Consider the following 11,975-nt stretch of genomic DNA (forward strand, 5'->3'; position numbering starts at 1 on the left):
TTCACTTTCAATACATAATATCCTATAAATGTATAATGCATGACTTTCAAGCCAAGTAAAGAAAATTTGGATTTGGAGCCACAACCGTATATTTCATTTTAAGGTAATATATTTTCTAAAGATTTTTGAGTTTGCTTAGTGAATCTGCTCACAAGTGGTTTGTTTGAGTCTTTTGTTAGTCACCTTTTTTAAAAAAAACTTTGAATACATATACCAAATCTTGATTAATATAGCCACTCAGTGACTGGTTTTGGAACAAATACATTCTTTTAATGTACCAAAGATTTCTCTATATGAAACGCTGGACGGTGGTAAAGTTCACTCCTAACAATGAATCTATCAGCAACAACATTGTTTGCAAATTTCACATTTAAATATATAACTCGTTTTGTGCATTGTCCTCTAATACAGATGGGACCACACCATGATTAAAAAGTCCATAACAAACTAGTAGAGTGCGTACGTATGGAATATTAACTCTAACACCAAAATAAGAAACAAAGCAATTGGAAAAGGTCACTTTAAATAAGAATCTTAAAAAGTGAAAGAAATGGAGACAAAACAATAGTTGTGAATAGAGAGAGGGAGAGAGAGTAGTGGTGAAATTGGTGATGTGTGTCACAGCTCAGCAAGTATAACGCTCGCAATAAGCAAGCTGAACCTCAGCAGCAAAAATTTACAGATCCAAATCGAGAGAGTTGAATAGGCAAGGAGAGGTCTATGGGTTGTAGCTAACCTGACCCTCTGATGAATCCAGAAGGTATGGATGATTCAGTATTTGAAGGACAGGTGATGCTACAGCCATCTATGACAATAGAGCTGTGTGCGTACCCAAAGAGCTTCGAAGCGTAAATCCCATCAGATATTAGTTCATGGAATCAAGACTAATTCAATGCCCTTTTTCGCAAAATCCAATAATTAATGCACCAATGCTCATGATGGACCTATATAACCTATTTAATATAATAAAAAGGGACCTATAATGTATATATAAACAAAGACAGATGTAATGTTCAAAACTTCAAAGTCAAAGTCAGACTACAGATTTATCCCAGTGGTAAAAACGACTGGATGTGACGGGTTTGGTAAACTGTTATTATTGATAGGGTTATACTGATTACCTTCATCAAATGGCAATATCCATTGAAGAAAAACATTAAAAAAAAAAACAATAATGCGAATCTTGAATATTCATAATTCTAGACGTGGACATAACAGTATAAATGAATATTCGATTCACAAAATTTTGAAAACAAACTCTCAGCATTTTTTTGTATTATACACAAAAATGTAACAAACAATGATTTTGACGTACCTGTCTGTGACATTCATCCCTTCAGGAAAATTTTCATTGTTTTCATAAAACTGTTAAGCCTTTTTTTTTTTGTACGTTTAAAAAATAAAAACCATTCACAAAAACTATTAGCTTATGGTGCACACTGTACTACACTATTCGTGACCAACAAATTGTATTAACTCAATTAATATTATTAAAACATACATATTGTTTCGTTGTATTGGGAAGCTGCACAATCAAACGAACTATTCACAACTGTTCATGGCGTACACTTCATAACTCCTCTCTTTGGAAAATCTAGATATCCTACTCCAAGCTTTGATCTTGTTATCAATATTGTTTAATCATATCCACTTTGTGTGTGGTTATTCTTTCTTATCAAACCATTTCTTCGTATATTATATCTTCTTCTCTCCTAGTCTCACTCAAGTTTAATTCGGAATTGTTGAAATTTGATTTGTAACACAACTTTTTTTTCTTCTTGTTACACAATCTTTTTTTTTTTTAGGAATCAAAGATATACACATCTTTATACATCAATTTAAACTTTGAGTGAAATTCTTGAATAAATAGTCAAAATCTTTCTGTAAAGAAATTATAATTATATTACGTCGTATTCTAAACACACAATCTTAATATTTGGAAGAGACGCTGCAATATAGGAAACAAAAATGAAAATAGAAAGAAAAGCAGGTGAGATGAATATGCACGTGCGAGTGTGTGACCACTAAGAGGCAACACAGTATTTGATTATCAAGGATGACAAATGTAAGAGAGAGTGAAAGAAGAACAAAGGTCCACGGGTTATCGTCTTGGATGTATACTATTTTTTTTTTCTAAATGGGCTTTGGATCAACTTCATTTTGATTTCAGGATGTAATGGAATGGGTTTTCTCAAAATTTTGAATTTATTTTGTCCCAATAAATAAGCAACGCAAACATTTGATGAAATAAATAGAAGATTCATATTTTCACCAGTAATATACAATTTCCTGAAATTATAACAACTATTACTTGATGTTTGCATGGTTGGTTAACTAATCTCAAGGTCAAGGAACATGATATAAATTCTTTCAAATATTCTTTGATGTTCATACAAAAAGCTGGGCCACAAAAAATAGTTGAGAAAGAGTATTTAAAAGATTAATGAAAAATTAAGTCAATTGTGTTTAGATTTAATATAGTACCTAGTTAGTTTCCACTTGTCATAAGAGTGATTTTATCAGTTCAGTTTTGTTTTACAAAAAGTGTCGTTTTGTGTTTTATTTTATAGGGAAAATCACGTTTTAAACTTTCAAAGTGTGTGGTAGAATAGCACTTTAAACCTTGAAATATTTTTACTAACACTATAAACCTTTAAAATGATTTCACTAACACTTTAAACCTTAAAACTAACTTTCTTGTTTGTACCGCCACCAAAGATGATAGAATAGTAATATTCGTCAACGTGAAACAGTTAAACTATATTGGTTTGATTTAAATACTGATTTAATTAATTTAATTTAATTTAATTATTTATGACTACTGATAAAAAAAATACATCAAAGCAAAAAAAATGAAGAATCAGAGGTAGGTTAAAACATTTGATAAATGTAAAATTGAAGACAACAATATATTTAAAAGATTCATTGGTTTCCAATGAGAAGTCAATCGATTTGAATGAGAATCCACTGGAGATGCATTTATTAAAAGGATTAATTATGTGAAGAATAACTTCGTAAAAGTTTTGTCTACAATGAAAATGAACACAATTTTTTTTTTATATAAAAACTAAACTATTTAAAATTTAATTAAACCAACATAGTTTAACTATTTCGCATTGACGAATATTATTATTCCATTATTTTTTATGGCGGTACAAAAATGAAAGTTAGTTTTAAGGTTTAAAGTGTTAGTAAAATCATTTTAAATGTTCAAAGTGTTAGTAAAATCATTTTAAAGGTTTATAGTGTTAGTGAAATTCTCTGGAGGTTTAAAATGCTACCCAGTTACACTTTGAAGATTTAAAACGTGATTTTCCCTTATTTTCTATGTGAAAATTTAAACTAGATGTTAATTCCATTCCTAGTATTAATCCTTATTAATTAGAGAAGGAAAATATTACTCAGTGTTTTAATAGAAAGTATAATTAAAAATTTTATAGTTCTATTAATTTGTGTGAAAATGTTAGAGCATGGGCATTGGTGTCCCATGATTTTTGGTCCCCTAATTTTAATATTATTATTTAGAAAGTTTCTTATTTTTATGTTGAGCATTGGTGTTTATGGTTTTTGGTCCAACCCACACTCATTTGATACATCCTTAGGCACAAAATCTCATTGGAGAATCACATATGCGAAACATAAAAATGCAAAGATCTCTACAATGTACTCATAATCAACCCAGAAAACGCAAAAAAAAATTTCTCCAATCAAGCTGATTGAAGAAATCTCAAATAGCAATAGATCCGGGTATAATCATAATCCAAAAGAACAAGGAAACAAACGATCAGCGGAATACAAGATCGGAGAAGAAGCGATGGAAGATTCGAATATTCAAAAACGCAGGATCGAGACGTCGGAACTAAAACTGAAGAAATCGGAATTACAGTACCTTGAGAGAGAGAGAGCTCTCGCTTCGTCGTTCCCAGTAATTAATTTGATCAAGACGATACTGCTTGCTTACTACCCAAAAACTTCTGCGAATCATCACCTTCCACTGTCCTGGGGGACGGCCAAAAAACGTCGCAAATAAAGAGTCGATCCTTCAATATTGAGCCATTTTCGATTTATTTTAAAAACACATTTGCTGGGGGACGGCCCAAAACAATGCCATTGCACATGGTCTTAGTATGTTTTTATAGTATACCATTTCGAGCTACAAAATTCTGACATAACCTAATAGGAATACCGAGTTATATTGTCCAAATTTCACAAATTCCGTTAGAGCATAACTAGAAGTTTGTCTCTTTAAAAGTGTGTTAGGGAAAGATAGAATAGTGAATGCAAATTAAGTTCTTCATCTAAAAGTCGTTTGAATGTTTTAAATGTGCCTAAATGTTTTACTCGTATCAATGTGAAACTTCTGATTCTGCTGCCTACCAAATCGTCAACAAGTGGGAGTGTCTTCGGTGTTAAATGCATTCGAAGGTGTAATGTTGTGTATGTACATTTGCATATCTAGAAGTCGTGTATTTTACAGAGGTAAGTTCTAACTAGTGCTCTATATCATAGAAGTAGGCATTTTAACCGAACCATAATCTTGACCATATGCATTATCCGTTTGTTTATTTTTTCCTCAACCCAAATGGTTTGGTTTGTTGGTTTGAAGCCAAGCTAAACCAAATAACCAATAACCCATTATGTTTTTTTAAAAGAAATTAATTAAATAAATAATTTTATCACTTTGTAATTTATCGTAATCTTATATATATATCCACAAACCGTTCAAACCACAAAAACGGTTTGTCATTTACCGTTTTTCCTTATTTTTTTAGTTTTAGTTGTTTGTCTTGCTTTTCTTCTAATCAATTTATCTTTATTTGTTTACCATCTGTCGATCGATCAATTTATCACGTTGATTTTTATCAAAAGATACATAAAACCCACACAAACTTACCACGATTCATGTAAGATTTTGTATGTTTAAATAATCGAGAACCAATTCTAACATGAACTAAATTGAACAAACCAGACTAAAGCAACTAAATTTTTAATAAAAAATCTACAAAACCGGATTAAACTAAACGAACATGAAAAAAAAAAAATAAACCAAAAATGTCACCCCTACTCTCTCAAACGCCCTAAGTCCCTAACCATCATCCAGATCATATCCACTCACATTAATGCCATCAACGAATGGGCTTTTTATAATGGCTTATAAATTTGGCTCAAATCTTCCCACATGAATCAAGTGCTTGTTTTTCTTCGTAAAACAGAGCCGGGTGGTGCATATGTCGTCGGTTCATATGATATGATGAGTCACGTTGAAGCAAAATCCATCAGAGCGGGACCCATATTTACTTTAGTCGCTAGCCACCACATGGCCATGTTACTTCTTGTGGATCACTTTGTAACGTAGGTCATCAATTTACTGTTGGAGACACCAAAAGTTATACACTTATCAAACTCCACTTTAGATAATGTCGTGACATAAAACACATAACTGCTAAAAGGCGACCTTTATTCAATTTAGACCAGAGATTACTATAACAGAACATAGCACAATAATCTCTCCTCGCACATACTGATAGAATATAGTTGAAAACTACTGATTGGTGTTTGCTGGAAATGGCCTGCTTAGTGGATTTAACAGCATCTAGATAACCACTACTGCAAAGGGAATCAAGTTCATCAATGACCAGCAATGAAACACCCGATATATCAACGCCCTTCGAGTTGACAATCTCCAAAAGTCTCTCAGGTGTATATTCTATCACATACATCCGTTGTGAAATCTGAAATTAGGATATATATAGTGATGATAATGGAACCCAAAGAGAGATTATAAGCTTATTATGTCACTATGGTGTCTAATCTCACTATGGTGTCTAATCTCGAAGCTTGCAAGCTCCTAAGCTTAAATTAGGTTGTTTGAGTTTGATAGAACTTTGATGGTTTTGGACCACTAGGTCTATTGTTTACTGTTCCCACAAGGACCATTTTCGCAAGCACCTATCCTTCATTCATTTTTTGTTTTTTTTTCATAAAATGTAATATTTATTACAAAAACAAAAACTTTTTTACAACAAGTGCATAATTCGATTAAATGTTTTTAGACAACTTTTCTAAGCAAGCCTACTCTTCCTTTTTGTTTATCTTGAAGCAAACCAAACTTCCATACATCCATCGTACCTTGAATGTTCTTAAAGTGGAAAAAACATTGAAGGATGAGATTGTGAAGCCCGGTTGTTGGGTTTCGCTTCATTGGAGAAATACATCGAAGGAGATTGTAAACGTCGGTTGTCGACCACTTACAATCCAAAAGCTAAAGATAAAATGAGCATTAAGAGGAATATGATTATAGAAAAAATATGATAAAGCTCACAATATAATCGATACTGGTTGTAAATAACTTTAGTAAAGAATTGTATTTATTACAAACACACATAACAACTTTTCTTTAATCTCATAACACAACATCACAACCCATCCCTCACGCTTTGAAATTACTCATTACTACTACTAGCGGGTGGTAGTTAAAACTCCACCTCTGCATCAGTATTTAGTAATACATTAACTACTATAACATTTTTTTCTTTCTTTCTTAACAAAAACTACTTTTAAGAAAGAAACATAAAGAGGTCCAAAAAAAGATAGACGTCATCAAGGCCTTCTGCAAAACCGAGCCCTCGAGTCGACGCATCACTCTCTTAATAACCGAGTTTACTAATATGCCCTCTACACACCACACAAATGAGTTTTACTTTAGATAAAAGGAGAAGAGGTTGACCAAATTGCCTTTTTTAGCGGAACTGTCCTCCGGCGAAGGTCTGGCCGTAAGACCAGCCGGCAGGAGCGGCGTTGTAGGAGACAACGGTACGGCCGTCGCTGGTGGTGACCTTGAAGGAAAGTGCTTGACCGTTGAGGTAAGAGTTGCTTTGCCAGTTTTGTCCCCAGTTTCTTGACATAACTTGCCAACCTGTTCTTGAACCCTTGATCGCCGCCGAGTGAACGTCTCCGGCACCACCGACGTTAGTGATTAGAACAAGGTTGAAGTATGAATGGCCGTTTATCGTGAATCTTATTCCTCCTCTTCTCCTGCATGGCACCCTGTAAAACAAACAAGAGTAAAGAATTCAAGTTCACTGATTTCAAGAAAATATGTGAATTATGATATCCTCTGTTTTCTAAAACAGAGCAAATCAAGAAAACTTACAAGCTGAATTTTTTTGTTTTACCTTCTGTAGGAAACTGGAACGATCCCAGCTCTGTATTGAGCAATGCGTTGAAAAACAGGCTGAGCAAGGTCAAAGTGTTGAAGAGNTATCGTGAATCTTATTCCTCCTCTTCTCCTGCATGGTACCCTGCACAAACAAACAGAATCAAAACTCAAGTTCACTGATTTCAAGAAAACATGTGAATTATGATAAACTCTGTTTTCTAAAACAGAGTAAATCAAGAAAACTTAGAAGCTGAATTTTTCTTTTACCTTCTGTAGGAAACTGGAACGATTCCAGCTCTGTATTGAGCAATGCGTTGGAACACAGGCTGAGCAAGGTCAAAGTGTTGAAGAGGAGGATTACACCAACCACCATTGTTGTTCGGTAAGGCGTTGTTTGGAGGACAGAAGTTTGTAGCGGTTACAACGATCGAGCCAGCTAAACACCATTTACCATCGTTTTCACATTTTATCTCAAAGCAAGAACCACAGCTAAGTCCATTGTTAAACAAAGCCGTGCTCAAAGCCGCCGTGCTCGTCCCGTACCCTTGGCTATATAGATTACCATATCCACAAGCACCACCTACAATGAAGTAGTAACATTGAAGATCAGTACATTTGATACTTTGTAAAAAAATGAGTTTTGTAAATAAGGATTTTTTACCCATTGTGCCGGAAGCATCACCACCGCCGTAGAACGTGGCGTGAGCGTTGATCCAACCGCCACCGTCACCGTAGGCGCACACAGAAGAAGCCATTACTCCTAGCATAACCATAGCTAAGAACCGGAGATGATCCATGTTTAGTTCTTGTGTTAACAACCTAGCACATGGGTGATATAAAGTCTATGACTATTAGCTCAACTGAATACGTATATTAGAGAAAAATAAAGAGAAACAAATGAACGTAGGTGGAGAAAAGTAGTTACTTGAGACTTGGAGATCTTCTTCTTTCCTTCAAGAGAAAGAAAGATATGTGAAAATCTGTTGTTGAGTTTTAGAGTGAGAGGTGAGTGGTTGAATTTATAGAAAACTTTAGGTAGAGGACGTTGGCTCTAATTTACCGTTATGCCACTGATTGTGGCAACTAACTTGGACTTTCTTTAATAACCCAGCTTTATTTTTCTTAGAAAAAAACAAGGTCAAGATAAATAAAAAACTTTATTTCAACAAACATTTTTGTTGTTTATTAAATAAGGTGTTAGTGCCTTATTTTAATATTTTGTTTACAATATAAAACTTGGTTTTAAATTTCTTTTTTTTTTGCTTGAACAAAATAAACCTATTGGCATTAATATTGGCAAGAAAGAAACATAAAAAGCAAAAGAGACAAAATGCACATGTGTGCTACAAAACCGTTCATGCGTCTTCATAGCCTCTCTTTGCCTTTTTTTTTACTTATTTATTTAGGGGGACCTTTTTTAAAGTTTATTTACAATCTTTTTTTCTTCTCATTCTCATTTGTTACACCATTAGAAATGTAGAATAGAGTTATAATTTACTAATATTCAATACTAATATGTTAAATGAGTTTCAATATTGTAACCCGCCAACTTTTAACGGACCACTAATTAGTAATTACCAACATAAGTAAAAACATTTTGGAAAAATGTGACCTAGTCATGAATATACAAGATAACGATATAATAAACAATTAACCTTATAAAGAATAAAGTAATAAGTTATTATACTGGAGGTCTGGTCGTCTGGGTGCTTTCAAATGCTAACTTTATTTATGTCTTTAGTTAACAGTTGAATCACGAGATTTGGCAATTCTTTAATAAAAACTTATTTATTGCTACAAGAGAACGGTTTATTATTTTAATATATATAAAAAATTATGTCGTGTATGGGTTATATATTCGGTAAAAGAGTGATAAAATATCCGAAAATCATAAACGAAATAAAATAAAGAAGCTAAAACAATGACAGAAAAATCAAGCTGAAATCTAAGTGGGTCACCGGTGGTCTGTTTTTTAGTTAGACGTATCAGGAAACCTATAACTCTGTTCCTTACCTGTGTAATCATATATATCGGGTAATGCATGTATACAGTTCGAAAAATATAAATATTTTTTAGGAAAATTATCAACGAGAAGAGAATGGTAACTATTGAAATTTAATGAGGTCAAGAACTTGCAGCCGCAGAAATCTACGGCCAACCTCCCGTAATCTCAGCTCATAAACAAGTATGGGCCCTCGCTAGTCGCTACTACTTTTGTTTCTCACCTTCACCTTCAATTCGTTTTGAAGATTTAACAACAACAACAAAAAACAATACCAAATCGCTGACGCTTATCGTTACTTCTCTATACATTTTCGAGTGAAGGAACAAAATATTATTACTCAACAAAAATGATAGAAAAATAAAGGGAATGAATACACAGATTTGCCACAGGACCACAGGCTAGGAGTCGACAAACATTGTTTAGGCTAACGTTTTAATTATGGTAAAAGAGCAAATGAATTATTTATTTGAGCATTTGAGTCTTAGCGTTCGTAGTTTTTTTTTTTTGATAATAAAAGTAATTGATAAAATATTTTGACAACTGTGGGATTTGAACCCACGCCCTTTCGGACCAGAGCCTAAATCTGGCGCCTTAGACCACTCGGCCAAATTGTCATTTGTTAACGTTGGTAGACTCGTACTTATAACTACAAATGAATGATTAGATCATTAACGCCAAAAAAATCGTTGATCTTCTATTCTTTTTCTTACTCCTGTCGATTTATGAATCTAGTACGCACCTGCATTTTCTTTTATAATGCTACGTGTAATAAATTGACAACACATTAATATTAAACCATAATATCAAGCGTGCGTATAAATCAATAATAAACAATAATAGGAGAAACTCAAAATCTCAACATAAACAACAATATCATAGGATTCCATGTGTTTTACAAACGTCAAAATAAATTAATCGCGGGTTTTGGAAGAAGACAAACAAATATAGTGTTTTTTAACGAGTCATCAAATTGGTGATTTTGGTATAGTGTAGGAGTGAGTACTGAGAGTTGAAAGCGATGTGGAGGGTTTTAAACATTTTCTATTAATGCATAGGATGAATAGCCAATGCATGCACATGCCGGCCTTTTTGTCCTTTTCACCGTCTCCGCTTGTTCTCGTCTCCTATTTTATTTTCGCTTCTCCCACTGTTTTTTGTATGTTTGCCTGTAATTTTTTAATTGATTAGATTAGTTTTTTATTATATATTTTCAAAAGATCCTTCTGGAGAAAACGGTAAACTTAACAATCTTGTTTTCCTGGTAAGTTTCGTAGATATTTAATTATCAAAAAGAAAAGAAAACTGTACGTAGATCAGTAGATACCTATTTATACTTTATACTACAGAGTAACACACAGTGGAGTCAAGTGCGCATGGTTGCTATTAGAACACGTAGGAATGAGTTGGTTCGCATGTATACATCACAAATGCGTAATTACAGAAATCTTGTATTTAATATCAATGATATAGAAAAAATTGAATGCCAAAATCAGTACAACGTATTACGTACAAAATATACAGTAAATGATTGTAATCCCGTGAATCATGTGACTTCCTCGTCGTAATATGCAAATCAGACAACCACTTTTCCCTGTCCTCATGCATGTTTGTATGCGTGTAGGCTACATCTTTACGTAATAATAACCAATAGCATGAGTATGCGTAGTGAAAAGAGTAAATTTTACTGACAGCCGAAACACATATGTCCGCAGCCCGTATCTAACGACCGTGAACCAAGTCTGCCACTCTGATTCTGAAGCTCTCAACTTTTTATCGTAAAGCTGTTAATCTCGAGGAAGTGCTCGAGCATTTAATCTATCTACCGTCCGATAAGATTCTTGGAAGATCTTTTTTTGTTCAAACAAATAAATTGGCTTCCATTTAGATTGTTCATTTTAAGAAAGAAAGATTCGTGACTTCGAATCCCTTTATTATCCTCGTCTCATCCTATGGCTCACTTTCTGTTGCTGACGATTCTCTCTCTAGTGAATAACTTGGTTTTCTTTTAATTTTTTTTTTTGGGGTGCAATTTGGTATCTTTTCTCAAGTCTAGACGCTTTCGTATTATAGTATCGCTCATATAAACCGAACTAGATACTTAAATAGCGAGATATTGATAGTAATATTTATCCATTTATTTAACTATATTTAGGTCAGGTGTAGGCCATTTGCTGAAAGAATCGTCTGTTCAAGTGAATTATATGTTACTTACGACTTGGCTACTAAGATAGCGTCAAGTTGACGAGAAAACACATATGGTTTTATTATATGTGGTGGACAATTTTGAGAACCTTTTCTCCTTTTTTCTCCCTTTTAAATTCTTTTGCTTAAGAAAAAAGAAAAAAGAATATTTTACTTAGGAGAGAGTAAGGTATAATCGAATATAACTTCATGAATCATATTTTTATTCGGAGTTTAATTAGTGAGATAAAGCTTTAGCACTCAAGAAGATGGTACGATTTAAATAATTAATTTTAAATAACAATAGGATATGGTGGTAAGAAAATTGATATTATAATAGATAATAATGTTTCAACCGTTTAAAAAAATTAAATTAAAAATATAATACCATAAAATAAATCAAAGAAATTCCAAAAGCAAATATTTCAGTTTTTAGTTTGTAGCATCAAAGAAAGTAAGAAACATTCTACAGTATGTTTTTCAGTTTTTAGCATAACTTAAAGCAAATATTGTAAAAGTACCAATTTTATTTCAAAGGTTTCTAAACTTGAATGAAAGTTTTGGTTTCTTTTAAGAACCCAATATATATATATATATATATATATATATATATATATTTTTTTTTTTTTT

General features: G+C 32.9%; 1 protein-coding gene, 1 non-coding gene and 1 pseudogene across 3 annotated transcripts; all 3 read right to left on the minus strand.

Moving 5' to 3' along the window:
- LOC109128888 lies at positions 626-805 on the minus strand (annotated as a pseudogene).
- Positions 6,327-8,150, minus strand: LOC104741172 (expansin-A10-like). 2 transcript variants are annotated; one of them, XM_010461962.2, is made up of 4 exons: positions 8,085-8,150; positions 7,821-7,978; positions 7,427-7,739; positions 6,327-7,047 (listed from the first exon to the last, which is right to left on the minus strand). In XM_010461962.2, exons 2-4 carry the CDS (start codon positions 7,954-7,956, stop codon positions 6,741-6,743), a joined length of 756 nt encoding a protein of 251 aa, XP_010460264.1. In that variant the 5' UTR covers positions 7,957-7,978; positions 8,085-8,150; the 3' UTR covers positions 6,327-6,740. The 2 variants fall into 2 exon arrangements, with proteins under 2 accessions (XP_010460264.1, XP_010460265.1); XM_010461963.1 differs by having other exon boundaries at positions 7,821-8,001; positions 8,085-8,137.
- Positions 9,699-9,778, minus strand: TRNAL-UAG. The gene has a single exon. It is a non-coding gene; the product is annotated as a tRNA-Leu (tRNA).

This window comes from Camelina sativa, chromosome 14 (assembly GCF_000633955.1).
Source record: "Camelina sativa cultivar DH55 chromosome 14, Cs, whole genome shotgun sequence".
Classification (NCBI taxonomy): domain Eukaryota; kingdom Viridiplantae; phylum Streptophyta; class Magnoliopsida; order Brassicales; family Brassicaceae; genus Camelina; species Camelina sativa.

Excerpts from the sequence above, each read along its gene's own strand:
- LOC104741172 (XM_010461962.2), bottom strand. The coding sequence starts at position 7,956 with ATGGATCATCTCCGGTTCTTAGCTATGGTTATGCTAGGAGTAATGGCT. Across the intron at positions 7,740-7,820 it reads TGATGCTTCCGGCACAATGG|GTGGTGCTTGTGGATATGGT; the intron begins GTAAAAAATCCT and ends ACTTCATTGTAG. Across the intron at positions 7,048-7,426 it reads GTTCCAGTTTCCTACAGAAG|GGTGCCATGCAGGAGAAGAG; the intron begins GTAAAAGAAAAA and ends TTTGTTTTACAG.